At 39.9% G+C, this 18,325-nt stretch overlaps 1 protein-coding gene across 2 annotated transcripts in view; it reads left to right on the top strand.

The window, feature by feature from the left end:
* Positions 1 to 18,118, top strand: part of LOC123993560 (ras-related protein Rab-28-like) — a 67,584-nt gene extending 49,466 nt beyond the window's left edge. Inside the window, exons 5-8 of one of the 2 annotated variants that reach the window (XM_046295851.1) lie at positions 5,676 to 5,779; positions 5,940 to 6,017; positions 12,288 to 12,386; positions 14,535 to 18,118. In XM_046295851.1, the coding sequence (XP_046151807.1) occupies positions 5,676 to 5,779; positions 5,940 to 6,017; positions 12,288 to 12,380 (275 nt within the window). In that variant the 3' untranslated portion in view covers positions 12,381 to 12,386; positions 14,535 to 18,118. The remainder of the gene's footprint in view (positions 1 to 5,675; positions 5,780 to 5,939; positions 6,018 to 12,287; positions 12,387 to 14,534) is intronic. The other variant, XM_046295850.1, reaches the window with a different exon arrangement.
* The last annotated feature ends 207 nt before the right edge of the window (positions 18,119 to 18,325 follow it).

The raw sequence follows: 18,325 nt of genomic DNA, 5'->3' as shown, positions 1-18,325 counted from the left end.
ATTAGAGGATGGTGTTGGTGTCTACTCAGCTGAACACCTCTCACTCTTATTTTGGCATCAGTCCAGTACACATCCATAATCCATTGATTGTGTTCAGTAGGAAGGAAATGTTTTGCAACAGGGAGGCATTTGAACTTGTCCAATACGAACCCCTACTGAACATGACCCAAGAGGTCAAAACCCAGCAGTTGGCCATGCTGTGGACTGTTGAGTTGAGCTGTTTTATTGAGCTGCACATCTACCATAATGGGTGTTCCGGTGGTCCGTATTCCAGGATACCTCCTTCATTCCCTATGCCAACAAAAGGGAGGATGAATAAAGCTGCCTAGTTCTTTGATATCAGGCCTCTGTCACCCATCATAGTAATGGCACCTTAGACACAATAATAGAGCATAAGTCCTTATAATAGTACAGGTGTGAGGGGAGGACAGCACAGATTTGTGAGAAGATTGAAGATTCATCCTGTTCTTGTCTTCTTCCAGTGGATACAGAGTCGGCCTGAAGAGGAAAGTTTGTCTGAGACCACCAAGTACTGTGAGAGATTGTGGTCTGGGTGTGGCTACGGTTTAGTTCGATACACTCCTGGAGTAGAGACAACTCTCAAAATCCAGCAGCAAGGGTAGTAGCTCAATGTGAATTTGTGGATGATAATGAAGGGAAAGGAAACCCCCCTACTGATGGGTCTGCAAGGCACAGTGAGGTAATGTTGGAAGTGAGAGGTATTCCCTCTGGTTTTATTAAACCCTGCAACTTTCACTAGGGGGGGGGGGGGGTATGACCCCCCGGACCCCCCTCAAGTCATTTTCTCAACTCTCCCCAATGCTCCTACAGTTGTTTGTTTTAAATGAGGCTGGCGGCGATTAACTGTGTTATGTCAAGTTTATTCGCTGGCAGTTACTCGCCGATTAAATGTTCCACTTGGTCCCCAGCAGTCGACGCAGTGGAACAGTGCAACAAGTCCCTGTGCTATCACTGTGTGTTTTTAAAAAGCCATGACGCTGGGGACCACACAGCACTTCACTCACTGTCTCCTGTGAAGTGATACACCTTTGTTAGTGGGAATGTGTGAAATCTATAGGCCTATTCCAAATCTGAAGGGTATTGTTTATCAGAGGAAAACAGTGTAATTAGCATGGGCACTCATTGTGTTTCTCCAAATCTACTAATGAGGAAGGCAGTTTACATTTCTTTAATGTTTAGCCTATAGGCTGCTAACTAACTTGACTTTCTAAAGTCCCTTCATTGTATTACTTTGACACAACTGAGTTAAAACTAGTCCGGGCATATATCTTTATCATTTATATATCTCCCTTTGGCTCTGACCTAACATATGATTTCTTCCAATGTATTTGTCCCTCTAAATGTTTTGAGATTCACCACAATGATAACTGGCTTTTAAAGTAAACACTCATGGTGACTGGGTTGAGATGGAGTCATCGGTCTTGACGAGTGATGATCCATTCTGCTATCTCTATGTGCTAGGAGGCCTAAACAGTTGATTTCGTGTTTGCAGTCACTTCCTGGGGGTAGTTAACGTGACGTACAGTTTGTCAGGAAAGGAGAGAAACCAGATCAGCGGAGGAAGATCGTTTCAAACTGATAAGTGGAAATGGCTACATTAACACGGGTTATAAAAAGAAACGCCGTAACTGTAGGCTTTTCGTGAGCTCAGTGTCCACAGACCGACGACACATGAAGCTAGAATCTGTTTGGGAGAGAAACTGTGGTTTTTGGCAATTTTAAACAGTATTTGCTGTTCTACATTTTTACTTGTTGTCATTGGCAGTCCTCCTCGCAAGATTGAAAACATTTCTTATTTCTGGCAATTTGAATTCGAACAAAAAATACATGAATTTATGCCTTAACATATCAATCATTGCATTCCTATATTATTAAATACAGTATTGTTTTATACTTTATGTGTAGTCATTTACTGCACTTTATTAAGTCTTTTCTTGGCAAGCATGAAAATATAATCAATTGTCCAATTTGTTAATCCAAATGTATACATAGACCATGTTTTATTTTCATTAGGGAGGCACTTTGAGTCTCTGGGTTAGGATTGTTCTCTGGTATTCCTGTGAGGGAATGTGATAACCTAACTTTCCCTGCGACCGCCAGAGCAAAATAACACATGCCTACTCTCCCATGTCTTAGGATTGGGTCACAAATTCTATACGTTAGTCTTTAGTAACTATGGAGCAGGTTTTTTTAAATAAAACATTTTGTCTATTGCTTTGTGTAATAAGTTACATTTTGTTAGGCCATTCTGGCTGACAGAGTTGGGCCTGATCCAGTGTCTCCCAAAGGATTTAGTATTTTTTTGCAGTTGGGGCAAGTGTGAGGGGGGGAAGGTTCAATGCTACTAGGGGGGGGGGGGTGAACAAGTCTATGGGAACATGCTAGCTGTTTCCATAACCTTCCAGTCATTGAGCAACGACTTTCCGTTTAAAATCGTGTTCAAAAGTTGTTGTTCTTTTTGTCCATTTAAAATAACATATAATTGATCAGAAATACAGCGTAGACATCGTTAATTTTGTAAATTACTATTGTAGCTGGAAACGGCTGATTTTGTATGGAATATCTACATAGGCCCATTATCAGCAACCATCACTCCTGTGTTCCAGTGGCACGTTGCGTTAGCTAATCCAAGTTTATAATTTTAAAAGGCTAATTGATCATTAGAAAACCATTTTGCAATTATGTTAGCACAGCTGAAGACTTGTACTGATTTAAAGAAGCAATAAAACTGGCCTTCTTTAGACTAGTTGAGTATGTGGAGCATCTATTCTGGTTAGAGCCAGTTTGCGCTGTTCTGTTAAGGGAATAGTACACAGCGTTGTACGAGATCTTCAGTTTCTTTGCAAGTTATCACGTGGGATTGCCTTCATTTCTCAGAACAAGAATGGACTGAGTTTCAGAAGAAGGTTCTTTGTTTCTGGCCATTTTGAGCTTGTAATCAAACCTACAAATGCTGATGCTCCACATACTCAACTTGTCTAAAGAAGGACAGTTTTATTGCTTCCTTAATCAGAACAACAGTTTTCAGCTGTGCTAACATAGCTGCAAAATGGATTTCTATTTACCAATTAGCCTTTTAAAATGATAAACTTGGATTAGCTAACACAGCGCGCCATAGGAACACAGGAGTGATGGTTGCTGATAATGGGCCTATGTAGATAATCCTTAAAAAAATGTATCTGCTGTTTCCATCTACAAAAGTCATTTACAACATTAACAATGTCTGCACTGTATTTCTGATCAATTTGATGTTATTTTAAATGGACAAAAGATGTGCTTTTCTTTCAAAACAAGGACCCCAAACCTTTGAACGGTAGTGTATATAAAAATGCATCTGTGGCCACAATTTAGCAGCAGTGGGCCACCGCTGCGAAATGAATATAGGGGAAACACTGTTGTCCTTACATTACACAATGTCTTACCAAAAGCATCACTGGTTAACCTAGCCAGCCTTTTTAAAAATTGTTTCTGCAAATCATCAAATCATGTATTCTAGTATTGTATACTAGAACTGTATGTTAATTATTTGAACACATATTTTTATTTTCATCCATGACAGGTCGAAGAGTGTTAGCTGTCACATGTATGACTATACAACAATAGAAGACAATGATTGTTTTTCCTTGTATTCCCTGTCAGTCATGACAGCACAGAGAAACCTTAGTCACTGGGTTTAATTACTTCATCTTCACTTCTCCCCATGGTCCGGTTTACTTAGTGCCCTGCCACTCTCCGGCCCCAGTCTGTTAATGTTGGCTAATCTGACTCTGACAGATGATTGATAACCCCTCCCAAGTGTTCAGGATCCAAAGGATTAGCATCGTTTACTTCTGGTAGCATGCGGGTACCTCCGCTCTTAGTGACGGGAATTAATAACTTGCTGACCTCTCCAAGATAGCCATGTTTATGCATGCGGAGAGACGAGACAACCTGCTTTGGTCTGTAGCATAATTGATGTCTGTATGTGTGTGTCCAAGGGGACCAGAAAGGTTTGTCTAAGTTCCGGACTCATACCTCATGACATATACAATGACCTTTTCCATGTTATGTGGTGTCAACATTCTTAGAAGGATTCACATGACATAAAAATGACAAAACAATGTAAAAAATGTGCCTTTCTCTCTGAAATAGCTATGGATGGCTGTGTGTTGCTATAGATTGACTGGCCATTTATATTTGGGTCACTATGACCTACTATGTTATTAATGATACTGGAGGACACTTTACATTGCTTGTTAGAACACACACACACACAAAGGGTTCGGTAGGTTACATTCTAAATGTAATATGTGTAAGTTACCAACTAGTTACCTGTACAAAATTGTAACATAACTTTTGGATTACCCAAACTCAGTAACATAATCTGATGTACTTTTTGTTACTTTTGGATTACTTACCCCTTAAGAGGCATTAGAAGAAGACAAAAAGGATCCATCAAAAGTATCATAGTGGTCTCTGACTTGTGGTCAGACCCTCAGGGGGAACGAACTTAAACTTGCAAGTTTTTTCAATGCTGAATTGAATGTCATTGAGAAAATACAAAGGTGTTAATGTACTGTTTTTTTTGTGCCAACATCCATTCAGAATTTAAAAGTAATCTTAGAAGTAATTTTCGCATTTTTCAAAAGTGTCTGTAATCTGATTAAAATAATTTAGCTGGTAACGTAACTGATTACAGTTTGTTTTTTTGTAATCAGATTACGACCTTGCGCGCGCGCACACACACCTAACCCAAGGGCCATGAGAACGGCAGAAAACATTGACAGCTTGAATGAAGCTTCACACAAAGAGCTAAACTTGGGGGGGCGAGAGAAATGCAACACCATACAGTAGCCTACTACCTCCTCCAGCTCCCATAGACACGTATGCACCAGATACCGGGCGTGGCCGCCTTGTCAGACAAAGCCAGAAATAAAGAGGGAAGCTATTGCTTTCAGCAGCGAGACCCCCAGGTGACCTTCCCTTGTGACCTTGGTGTGACCCTGTATTGAGGTAGGGGAGAAGTGAAACTCCTGGTATTACTGCACCAGGGTTAAATGCACGGAGACGCAGGCACAGTGGCTAGAAAGATGGTCTCTGTCATTGTGCGCATGCCGTAATCAGCCACACCTAGGTTTTAGACCCATGTGTGCACCTTAAAGGCCTCATTTAATTCAATATGTCATTACGTGATATTTCATGGCTTTCTCTCAGCAGACAGCCATACTTCAGGGTAGCCTGAAGTCTTTGGTCATTTATGTATTGTGTTTGAAGAACCACAGCCTGGCTCTTTTGACTTGGGTCATGTGGAGGTAGATATAAAGGTGCAAGGCTTCAGGGTGTAACTGTACCAGGACTGAGTTATGGAATGTGTGACACTGAGCTGTAGGCTAATCACACCTGGAAATGGAGGCCAGGGGTCTCTGAATTCATCACTTCCTCATCTGAAAGGACCTTCTCAAAATGTATTTCTGAAAAACTGAATGTGACACACAATAATTCAAGTATGTTGCTAGTTATCTATAGCAGGCAAATCCTGAGTCTATCTTGAGCTGGTGTAAACCTTATCTTTTCTGTGCAAGTCCAGATATGAGGTTCGCCCTGTCTCTGTACAGTATAACCTTGTGTCAAGTCAATCTTGCTATCTGTGTAATTTGCTGACATTATGTCCACAGTTGACCTTGAGCATATGAGGACAGTGAAGGCTGACAAACACCAGCGCTTCTGCCAAGAGAACAGCCTCATCAGTCAGTTCGTATCTGCCAAGTCTGGAGACTCAGTGAGTTGGTTTACCTAGTAAATCACATCAAAAGTGGCACACACGCACCATATGTGTATATATATATAATAAAAATGGCTACTGAAATACTGATGTTTTACCAATAAGAAGATGTATTGCTGCTCATCTCTCCTCTTTTCATGCCCTGCTTTCCCTTCAGGTGTTCCTGGCATTTCAGAGAGTGGCTGCAGAGATTCTGGGGGTGAAGCTCAATAAAGCAGAGATGGAGCAGTCCCAGGTGAGCCATTAGGCCTTTTATCTCACATTTCCCAGAGAGAATTGACCCTTCGCAAAGCCCTTCCCGCCTTGGTTACTGTTGCAACCTCAGACAACATTCCCCCTTCTAACCACTGGCGAAATCCCCTCACAATGATCTCAAACTGTGTTTTTAATACACAATTAAATCAAACTCCTTTATGTTGTGGTGGACTTTCATTGCGATCATTTCAATCACAGGAACCTGGTAAAATGAAGGTTGTAGTGTGTCGAGCCACCTGATGGCTCTGAATGCACTGTTAGCATGCAGCCAAAGTTACTAACCACGTTTGGAGCTAACTAGTGCTCTCAAATCGTATCCTGATGTTGACAGCAGATGAGTTCTATTCATAACATGGCTAATTTACAGTGAGCTCCACAAGTATTGGAACAGTGTTTTTTGTTTGTTTTGGCTCTGTACTCCAGCACTTTGGATTTGAAAGTATACAATGACTATGAGGTTAAAACAGCTTCTATCTCAAGGCCATCAGACTGTTAAACAGCCATCACTAACACAGAGAGGCCGCTGCCTACATACAGAGAAGTCATTGGCCACTTTACTAAATGAATCATTAGTCACTTTAATAATGCCACTTTAATAATGTTTAAATATCTTGCGTTACTCATCTCATATGTATATACTGTATTTTATACCATCTATTGCATTTTGTCGCTCGGTCATCACTCATCCATATATTTATATGTATATATTATTTTTCCATCCCTTTACTTACACTACCGTTCTAAAGTTAGGGGTCACTTAGAAATGTCAAGCATTTCGCTACACTCGCAATAACATCTGCTAATCATGTGTATGTAACCAATAACATTTGATTTGACCTCTCATCATTTACAATAACAGGGGAGGTTAGCATTTTGGGGGGAGTGTATGATATTTGTGCGTCTAACTTTCTCACTCATCATTATTCATGATTCATTCAGGATTATTGGTTACCATGGTAGCATCCACATTAATGTACAAGTGTTTAGACTATTCTTTTTTATAATACAAGTAATTCCAAAATGACATAATTCATTATTTAACATTCATTTCTATTGGGCACAAAATAATCTGAAACACAACCAAAACAAACAGCAAATGTGTCCAAGTTTGTAGAGTCACAATAATCATTGTGTTTTAGGAATATGGTCCAAAATATTAAACTTTTCACTACTTTAATACACATAAGTGAATTTGTCCCAATACTTTTGGTCCCCTAAAATGGGGGGACTAAGTATAAAAAGTGCTGTAATTTCTAAACAGTTCATCCGATATGATTGAAAATACCCTCCAAATTAAAGATTTTTAACATCATAGTCATTGTATCATTTCAAATCCAAAGTACTGGAGTGCAAAGCCTCCCAATATGTCACTGTTCCAATACTTTTGGAGCTCACTGCAGCAAGGTAATATTCATTAAAAAAAAAGTTATATTAACTGGCTGGCTGGCTGGCTGGCAGCTATACAGTGACTAGCTAGGGTTAACATTGGCTGGTCAATGAGACTGAGAGCTAGCTAACCAGCTGAGCTAGCAAACAATATAACAAATGTATCATTTCAGATTAGAAAAATAACCCACCAGGCTCTGCATTTCAGATCACAGTACCAGTACCCCGGTGCACTGTTAAATTATTTAGCCATTTTAAAATATTTGTTTTTGAATGAAAACTCAGTTTTTGTAATGCTCCCATGGTTTTCATGTGTTTCAAACGTGAGCTTGCCCAAGGTGTCGGAATCGATGACCGTTCCTATCAATTGGAGCGATGCTATTGGTTGCCCAAAATTCTGGGTCGGGGCTTAGCGAAGGGTAAATTATGTAGCAAGTCATGTTGCCATTGTTTGGATGGTTTCTTATAACCACACACATGTACACAAGGTCAAACAGTATGTGCCAGGTCACAGGACCCTTGTTACTCAAGTTATACTGTACCTGCGACTGTCCATCTGTAAATACAGCCACATTGACGACGTTAGAGCCCAATCGTGCGTGAGGTGAGAGGTGAAGAGGTTGGCAGTGTAGGGTGGGAAGGTTAGGATGCGTCCTCTGATTTATTGAGCTTATCTCCCTCCGAGCTCGGCCTCTGTGAACCAGCCAGACCAGGTGGCCCCGTCACTGGTGACAGAGATGGGATTACTCAGGGCACCTCCCCCAGAGGCATTCATCCTGCTTGTGATATGACTGGTCGGTGCCACGCTGGCTAGAGAGTGGCTGATGAGGCTGGGGCTATGGGGAGGTCAGTACCCCAAGAGAAGGGAGAGGACTATGGGAGCGAAGGCTAGGAGACAACTCTCAAACACACTTCCACCCCCACCCTGCCTCTTTTGCTGTCAACAGACAGGCTAATGAAGGTGTCCATCTCCGCTCCCCTCTGTCACCTCCCATGATAGCTACCTCAATAAACCCAAGTGGTTTAATCCAAGCTAAACAAGCTGGATGAGTGGTCTGATCTAGGGCTTTTGAGGTGACTGTATTACCGTCACACCAGCAGTCATGAGTCATGACCGTAGTAAAATTTGACGTGACCATAGTGTCATGGTAATCTCCTCTTATGCACTCTGGACATTCTGACATAAATACAAATGCAATGGAAAATCACATCAAACACTTATCATCAAAACAGTATCGTGCTTTTGAAACTCGCCTCATTGTGATCGATCAATTTGAAGAAAAGTTTAATAACAGGTTGAAACTGAGTGGGAAACATGGTTATTGTGGATGTTGTTTCAAAGCCTAACACAACAAAATGGACAGCGCTTTCTAATGTGATGATTCATTCAAAACACCCATACACATACTGTATTAGAGCTTATACATACTCATAGGCTTATGAGCCTGAAAAAAAACTATATTAAAATGATTGTGCCATAATACAATACATAGCCTATTGTGTATTACACACAGCAGAATTTGTATTTATTTAAACAAATAAATTAAATTAAACAAATACTATTAAATTATGAGTTTGGACTGTGATATTATGCATACTGGATGGATTGGTTATCTTATGATATACTACAAACTGTCAATCCATGAGTCTGGGAGAGAACTTATAGGCCTAGGCGATGCTGTTGATTCATTGATTGTGCAGGGTGGTTTACGGAGTTAGCCTACACTTATAGTGAATTTGTATTTGATTTTGAATAGCCTAGTAATGGGGCATTTTTTTATATTTTGATAATGAATAGGCTGACACATTACATTTAGCTACAGAATATCTCACCACTGTGCATTTCCATCTCTTCCTCTCTCTCCTTCATTCCTTTCTCAAGTGCTCTGTCACACAGTGTGCTCCTCAAACATATGTGGAGTGAAATAGGTGTTCTTATAAGCCCAGACATTTCTTTATGTAATCCTGTGTGAAAGCAGGGTATTGATTGTTGCTCATATTAAGCACATGCTCTGCTATAAAACCAGAGTAGTCTACCCGGCATGATTTGAAAAATGAACAGACTTTCTCAAATCATCAATAGCCTATAGTCGCATCATGTAGCCCATATATGTTTGACATTCTAAGGTTTGTATCATTCACAACTAAAGTTGCCAAATAACTCTAAATCTTGCATATAGGACCTGTTTCAAATGATTACTTTTACGCTCAACATAGCTACTTCATATTCACACTTGACCCGGAATGGAAAAAATATCCTTTCTATTTTATTCAGCTAAGTTCAATTATATTATTTATACTATAAAAACATATATAAAATAATGGCCTGGGACTTATAAGCATATTTTTTATTTTTTTATTTCACCTTTATTTAACCAGGTAGGCTAGTTGAGAACAAGTTCTCATTTGCAACTGCGACCTGGCCAAGATAAAAGCATAGCAGTGTGAACAGACAACACAGAGTTACACATGGAATAAACAATTAACAAGTCAATAACACAGTAGAAAAAGAAAAAAAATGGGCAGTCTATATACAATGTGTGCAAAAGGCATGAGGAGGTAGGCGAATAATACAGTTTTGCAGATTAACACTGGAGTGATAAATGATCAGGTCATGTACAGGTAGAGATATTGGTGTGCAAAAGAGCAGAAAAATAAATAAATAAAAACAGTATAAAAAACAGTATGGGAATGAGGTAGGTGAAAATGGGTGGGCTATTTTCCTATAGACTATGTACAGCTGCAGCGATCGGTTAGCTGTTCGGATAGCTGATGTTTGAAGTTGGTGAGGGAGATAAAAGTCTCCAACTTCAGCGATTTTTGTAATTTGTTCCAGTCACAGGCAGCAGAGTACTGGAACGAAAGGCGGCCAAATGATGTGTTGGCTTTAGGGATGATCAGTGAGATACACCTGCTGGAGCGCGTGCTACGGATGGGTGTTGCCATCGTGACCAGTGAACTGAGATAAGGCGGAGCTTTACCTAGCATGGACTTGTAGATGACCTGGAGCCAGTGGGTCTGGCGACGAATATGTAGTGAGGGCCAGCCGACTAGAGCATACAAGTCACAGTGGTGGGTGGTATAAGGTGCTTTAGTGACAAAACGGATGGCACTGTGATAGACTGCATCCAGTTTGCTGAGTAGAGTGTTGGAAGCCATTTTGTAGATGACATCGCCGAAGTCGAGGATCGGTAGGATAGTCAGTTTAACTAGGGTAAGCTTGGCAGCGTGAGTGAAGGAGGCTTTGTTGCGGCATAGAAAGCCGACTCTTGATTTGATTTTCGATTGGAGATGTTTGATGTGGGTCTGGAAGGAGAGTTTGCAGTCTAGCCATATCTTGTTAGCTAAATGAATACGCCTACAGCCTATGGCATGGAGCATAGTCGGGGAATGTAACATACAGTAGACGAACTCGTATTCTGTTCTTCTGAAATACATTTCTTACCATAAGATTTCTTTAGACCTGCCTAAAATAAATTGATTTATTGTGATGGTGATTTATTCAACTTTTTAAAATGTAGATGTTCCGAAGGCGCACATGAGTGGCTTGTATGTGGCTTGTAAGCGTGGAGACCTAGAAATGCTAAATGAGTTTGTTTATTAATGGTCAGTTGCAAAAAGACTGCCGTCTCATGGTATGACAATAACTGTCTGACACAATTTCATGACCGCCCTAGCCTGTCGCAGAGACGTAATCTACGATGTTTATGGGTCACTTCAGGGATGCAAGTCCAAATAAATGTTTATACATAAAATAAGTAATATTTTAGTGGAGTGAAGACTATCCCACTTCAATGGTGTATCTTCATCTTGGATAGCGAATGGGTCAGGTTTCTAGGCTACATTAGTTGAAGGCCTCAACATTCACTGGAGCTAGACACAGACAAAGAAAATAGAAGTAGAAAGAAATGAAGTAAAGATAAAAATTAATTGGGGGGGGGGGTGATTGTCTGCCAAAAATATCTTGTTGTGGTGCAGTGTTATCAATGGGAGGAGTGATGTTCTGATTTGTAGCCAAATGGATTTGGGGAAGGAGGTCAAGGGCAGCTCCAGGTTATTGTTGGGAGGCAGGACAGCCTGATTATCAGCTGTCAGGTTTAGAGAGCTGTACATGGGGGTCAGGGACCCTGACAAGATCTTATCGGCCTGGGAGCCCACTCCATCATGGTCCCCTGTCTGGAAGATCAGATACTGGGGCCGCTGATCACTCACAGGGTCCGACACCAGGCATCGGCAGCTCGTTAATCAGAATAGCCAACCAGTGCCTGGGTTACAACCACGATCTCTGCTCTTTGCTCACTGCCCAATCCAGGTCTGAGGTCTAACTGTAATTTCAGAAACCGTTCGCCCAATTACTGCTACTCAACACCCAAAAACGCACACCCAAAAACTAGTGAAGTGCACACTAGTGGCTTAAACTTAAACAAATGTAAAATCTCACTCCCAGATCTTTATGGATAAACCAACTAATACTTTGGCACACCATTCATATCAGGCTGGGAGTATTCTAATATATGAGTGTTCTTCATTTGTACATGGAGAAATGTTTCATAAATGTATCTTGTTCATGGACATTTGGCTGTGTTACCCGGGAAAATGTTGTTAGTATGTTCTTCTGTTAAATCCATTTGTCTTTCTCATTTCTCTCCGTCTCCTCCACGACCCCGTCTTCACCTTTCCCCATCCTCCATTCCAACCAACTGTACCTCCCGTCTGCACCTTTGTTTTCATTCCTGTCTTCTCTCTCTTTTCATTCCACACCTCATTTCCTCTACCCACGCATCTCCTTTTCTATCCCTCTCTCCTGCCTGGTTTTGTCTCCTTCCATCTCTCTGCTGGTGTGGTGGTGTGTTATGCTGCTCAGAGGATCGTGAAAGCTGAGCTGGTGGACTACCCTCAGGACGAAGCCCCCATTAGACAAGAGACCAATCAGAGCAAAATCTGTTCTGTTCAATAATTGGAAGTATGTTTACACAGTCACACATAGATGTATTTATCTCCTGAAATATATCTATTAGTGCCTGGTGTAAAATCACAATTAAAGCATCTTATAAAGTGGTTGTGGTGGCAATGGTAGCTGTTTTCATTGTATTTTAATTGTGGGAATTGAGTTACAGTTGAACGCGGAAGTTTGCATACACTTAAGTTGGAGTCATTAAAACTCGTTTTTCAACCACTCCACAAATTTATTGTTGACCAACTAAAGTTTTGGCAAGTCGGTTAGGACATCTACTTTGTGCATGACACACAAGTCATTTTTCCAACAATTTTTTACAGACAGATTATTTCACTTATAATTCACTTTATCACAATTCCAGTGGGTCAGAAGTTTACATACATTAAGTTGACTATGCCTTTAAACAGCTTGGAATATTCCAGAAAATTATGTCATGGCTTTAGAAGCTTCTGAGTCAATTGGAGGTGAACCTGTGGATGTATTTCAAGGTCTACCTTCAAACTCAGTGCCTCTTTGCTTGACATCAAAATCTAAAGAAATCAGCCAAGACCTCAGGGGAAAAAATGTAGTCCTCCACAAGTCTGGTTCATCCTTGGGAGCAATTTCCAAATGCCTGAAGGTACCACTATCATCTGTACAAACAATAGTATGCAAGTACCATGCGACCACGCAGCCATCATACCGCTTAGGAAAGAGACTCATTCGGTCTCCTAGAGATTAATGTACTTTGGTGCGAAAAGTGCAAATCAATCCCAGAACAAAAGCAAAGGACCTTGTGAAGATGCTGGAGGAGACGGGTACAAAAGTATCTATATCAACAGTAAAACGAGTCCTATATCGGCATAACCTGAAAGGCCGCTCAGCAAGGAAGGAGCCACTGCTCCAAAACCGCCATAAAAAAGCCAGACTATGGTTTGCAACTGCACATGGTGACAAAGATCATACTTTTTGGAGATATATCCTCTGGTCTGATGAAACAAAAATAGAACTGTTTGGCCATAATGATCATTGTTACGTTTGGAGGAAAAATGGGGACGCTTGCAAGCTGAAGAACACCATCCCTACCGGGAAGCGCGGGGGTGGCCGCATCATGTTTTGGGGGCGCTTTGCTGCAGGAGGGTCTGGTGTACTTCACAAAATAGATGGCATCATGAGGGAGGGAAATTATGTGGATATATTGAAGCAACATCCCAAGAAGTAAGAAGCAACATCAGTCAGGAAGTTAAAGCAAAGTAAAATTCACCCAATATAATGTGGGAAACTTGTGGAAGGCTACTCAAAATGTTTGACCCATGTTAAATAATTTAAAGGCAATGCTACCAAATACTAATTGAGTGTATGTAAATTCTGACCCACTGGGAATGTGATGAAAGAAAGAAATCATTCTCTCTGCTATTATTCTGACATTTCACATTCTTAAAATAAAGTTTTGATCTTAACTGAACTAAAACAATTTTTACTAGGATTAAATGTCAGGAATTTATTTGGGTAAGCTGTAAGTAAACTTCCGACAATTAGCATAATTTTCTGGAATTTTCCAAGCTGTTTAAAGGCACAGTCAACTTAGTATATGTAACCCACTAGAATTTGTATACTTTGAATTATAAGTTAAATAATCTGTCTGTAAACAATTGTTGGAAAAATGACTTGTCGTGCACAAAGCAGATGTCCTAACCAACTTGACAAACCTATAGTTTGTTACCAAGAAATTTGTGGTTGTTGAAAAATTAATTTTAATGACTCCAACCTAAAGTGTATGTGAACTTACGACTTCAAGTGTATTACTGTATTTACTGTAGATCAGATCTTTACTGTAGAGAAGATTTTCCATCTTTATTTTTACCACAACATTCATCCATTAGCTTCCATACTTCAGTTTACATGTTTTTCTGAATCGGACAAATTTAATGCATTTGAATTATACAAGTAAGCTCTGGGGCCTGGGAAGGAAGACCTGGGGTCTGCTTTAAGTTGTCCATATAGATTTCTGGACTATGCCAGAACAAATGAAAAATATTTAGTAGTATCATTTAGGTAATTTAATCTTAAATTGGGTAATTTGTGAATAAATCAGATGGATTTTCTAGTATGGAGGCAACTTTCTCATGTTTTGCCTTTGTTTATGTCTGTCTTCATGTCTGTGTGTTTCCATAGTGTGTGGTGAAGGCAGATATCGTGAACTACAGTCAAGAGCCTGTGGCGAGGACAGTCAACCCCCTGCGCAGCTCCATTTGTGTGGTGCAGTGACCCCCTCTCCCCCCACCTTCCCTCTTGCCCCTCCACAAGCTGAATACAGCAGTGAGGGCCTCTGACCAGCAGGCTGCCCCAACACACTGGCCCATAGCCAGAGCAGGAGAATTGAGCTGGCCTGTTTCTTTCTGCTGAACACACACACACACTGATTCCTCCCTTTGCTCTCTCAACGCACAAGTCTTCAGAAAGGCTGTAATACAGTATTTCCTTTTTTTATAGGTTTTTAGGGTCATCGGACCAAGTGCGGCATATTTTAAGATTTCTATATGAGAATCTCTCTGTATGTACAGTATGTAAATTTACAGCGACCCCACAGTATATTCCTGGTTTCAGTATTTAATATATTTTCTTGAATTATTTGTTGAGTAGTAACCAGCTTTGGCTACAGCAGACACCTGCTGAAAGTTATTATGAAAGGAAATGGGACCTCAGCAGTTTAAACACATTTGTCAGTGTTTATTTTATTTTTGAGAAACTGTTACTATTTTGACTTTTTTTTTTCCACTATCTTCATTGTCAATTATTCTTTAAAGGACCATTTGATTGTATATAGATATGATAAGTTGGTTTCTATAACAGAAAAATATACATAAACCACTGTTTTCCAAAATGTATTTTTAATGATAGAATGTGTTTTCCCTCTGCTGTTGTGTATACAGATGCCATATCTTAATTTGATCATCCTGTTGCAGGAACTTTCCTGCAAACTTGTAGTGTTTTCGACATTTAAAAAGGCTTCTAAAGCTAGTATTTTCCACTTTCAGACTTACTTTTCCGTAACGGAAAATGTATCAACCCCTACAAAGAATGTCCATGAATTATAATCGCATAACAATTAACAATTCCTGTTGCTGCAGGATTATTTTCCTGCTGTGTGAAACTGGCGCAAATTAAGGTCCGATATCTGTATGCTAAATATCAGGATTAGTTTTATCGCTCTAAGTGGTACTGTCCACACCTCCCACTACCCCCTCTCCCAGAGCTCAAACCACCCAGTTTATATTGTCTGTTATACAACATGCGAGTCTAATCATGGATGCTGTTTGGTTAAAACCGCATTCCAGCCGGTGTCTATTCCACAAGTTACCACCGGGTTTACTCTGTTCCATCTGACTGCACAATCCACTTTCTCATCAGCCTAGCCAAGCAATTTATAAACTTGAGCTCCACTATTAAAAAACATACAGACATAATTTCTTTTAGACTAACATTTGATTTTCAACAGCAGAGATTTGTATACTGTAAACCTTGCTATCTGTCTCTCTGACATTTGCAACATTGTTTCAATATCAAATTCAATCTCCAGCTGTCCCATAATAGTGAATGTGTCGGGATGAGACCGGCAGGCAGTGTTTCTTAGTCAGTCACAGTCATGAATCAGCTGGCATCCTTTTTATGGATATGTACAAATAAATGTAAATTGAAAAAAGTTCAAACAAAACTAAGTGCAGCTAGTTTGCAGTCTTTCCAGCTTCAGTTGGAAGTGATTGTGTTAGCTGTGTTGTTGGCTAGCTCCTCTGAACAACAGTGTCCTGACGAGTGAGCACATTTTCTATGCCAGGCGAAATCGCACCTCATTTGCTCCTTGTTATTGATGTATCCAAATAAATGTCACTAGAAAACTGCTTATGCAATTGCAGCTACTTTACTGTTATTCTGACTGTAAGTTAGTCATAGTTGGCTAGCTAGCAAGCAAGGGATAAGAACGTTGCCAGGCAGTATGGCAATGGACCATTTAGGAACGAACGACTGGGTCGTGCCAATAGATACAGAACAAAAACACTGAACGACTGGATCGCGTCTCTGGCAACTGAACCAATAGAACGAACAACCAGCCGGCTTGGGTAGTAACCCTAGATTTATGTCGGGACTATATCAGGTGGAAGGATTAAATAGTATGAATACATTTATGAAAATAACGTTTTTAATGAAAATATGTAAATCGTTATTTGAACATGTTGGTAACCCGTTGTATAGACTCGATAATGACCTCGAAGCCGGTGTTTGGAGGATATATCGACTTTGTCTCGGGCCTAGCAACACCCGTGTCAATATATCCTCCAAACACTGACTTCTCGGGCATCATTACTTAAATATACCACGGCTTTCAGCCAATCAGCATCCAGGAGCCGAACTACCCAGTTTATAATCTTGATTAGATCACTCATTTGTTGATGAGAATTTTTCTGCGCCGCAGGAAATGCAGATGAGCTTTGTGATTTACATAAATTCACTAAAAACCCACACCAACACACAGTTATATTAGCAGTGTTGCATTTTTCGTGTAGCCTCGTTTTGCCCAACCACCGATCAAGCAACATTATGGACTTTCAAATCCTGTTGCTGCAGGATTATTTTGCTACGACAATACTGTTCAAAGTAAGATCCAACATCTGTAAAAACAATGTGCTGAATGTAAAATGAACCGCTGGCTTTATTTAGAGTCTGCTCAAGGAATATGTCACTATAAAATATAGCTTCTGCATTCTTAGTGCTCCACACAGTGCCCTTCTAAATGGAAAGGTTTAGATGTTTAGGTACTGTGGACAAACTAGTTTTATTTCACTTGCCAAATAGCAGCTTGCTTGAACAACTGTGATTTCCCATTACTTTCAAGACGTAATAATAACATTAATAACAGATGTTAGTTAGAAAAAATAAACTTTGATTTAACCTGATCAATCAGGAATTTCAGTTTTTCTGCCACTCTACATTTGTGAAATTGACCAATTACCCAAAAAGTATATTTTTTCCTGATTTATATTTTTGTGTTGATAACATCTTTAATTGAAGCATCATTCGGTTTCATGTGATGCATATCAAGACCGTATTTTTGTGGAAAACCTATGTAGTGCTAGTTGAAATATATTTGGCATAGAACAATTCTTTTGCTATTTTTAACCTTGACAATGGATAAAAATGTAAATCTGAACTGGAGCAGCTTAAAGGTATGATAATTCATCTTAGCTGTATGTTTATAGCCTTACTCAACTGTCTGTTGTAGAACAGAAAAGACTGCCATGAAGAACTGCTTTGACACGTGAAATGTCTTCATAGGATCTTTATCTTGTCCAAACAAGCTGAATAACAGCCAACTTACACTCGTATAGAAAAATGTTATATCTATAACCTAAAGGGTTCTTTGTCTGTTCCCATGGGAGAACCGTTTCAATAAATATGTTGGGTTCCATGTAGAACCCTTTCCACGGTTCCCTCATGGGGACAGCCAAACCATTTTTTGGAACCCTTTTTTCTAAGAGTGTATACATACATACATTATAGGCATGTGTTTGTACTCGTCCCTGCTTTGTCTTGTAGTTTGTATTTGTCAAAATGTTTTCTTCGACCGCTATGTGTACTTGCACACAGAGGATGTCAACATTTGTATTTGTAGTACAACACAAAATACATGACAGGACATGGTTGGATTTTACTCTGTAAACCATGGTGTTCGCCTTGTGTAAATTATATATTTGTAAATCATCTGCATTGTTTTGTGGAAGATCTTATTTATAAAATGCTGCTCACATTTCAGTGAGATGACAAGAACTCCTCTTGTTGGATGTAATTGCCTCTGTGTCATAAACACAATCTAAAAGTTAAGTATGAAAAATAATGGTATATCCTCTGTAGATTTAGAAAATGGTTGTTTTAATGAACATTCAAAAGTGGTACATACAGTGTTTGTATAT

This window comes from Oncorhynchus gorbuscha, linkage group LG13 (genome assembly GCF_021184085.1).
Source record: "Oncorhynchus gorbuscha isolate QuinsamMale2020 ecotype Even-year linkage group LG13, OgorEven_v1.0, whole genome shotgun sequence".
NCBI lineage: Eukaryota > Metazoa > Chordata > Actinopteri > Salmoniformes > Salmonidae > Oncorhynchus > Oncorhynchus gorbuscha.
Note: the sequence above shows the minus strand (reverse complement) of the source record. Positions and strands in the feature narration are given on the sequence as shown.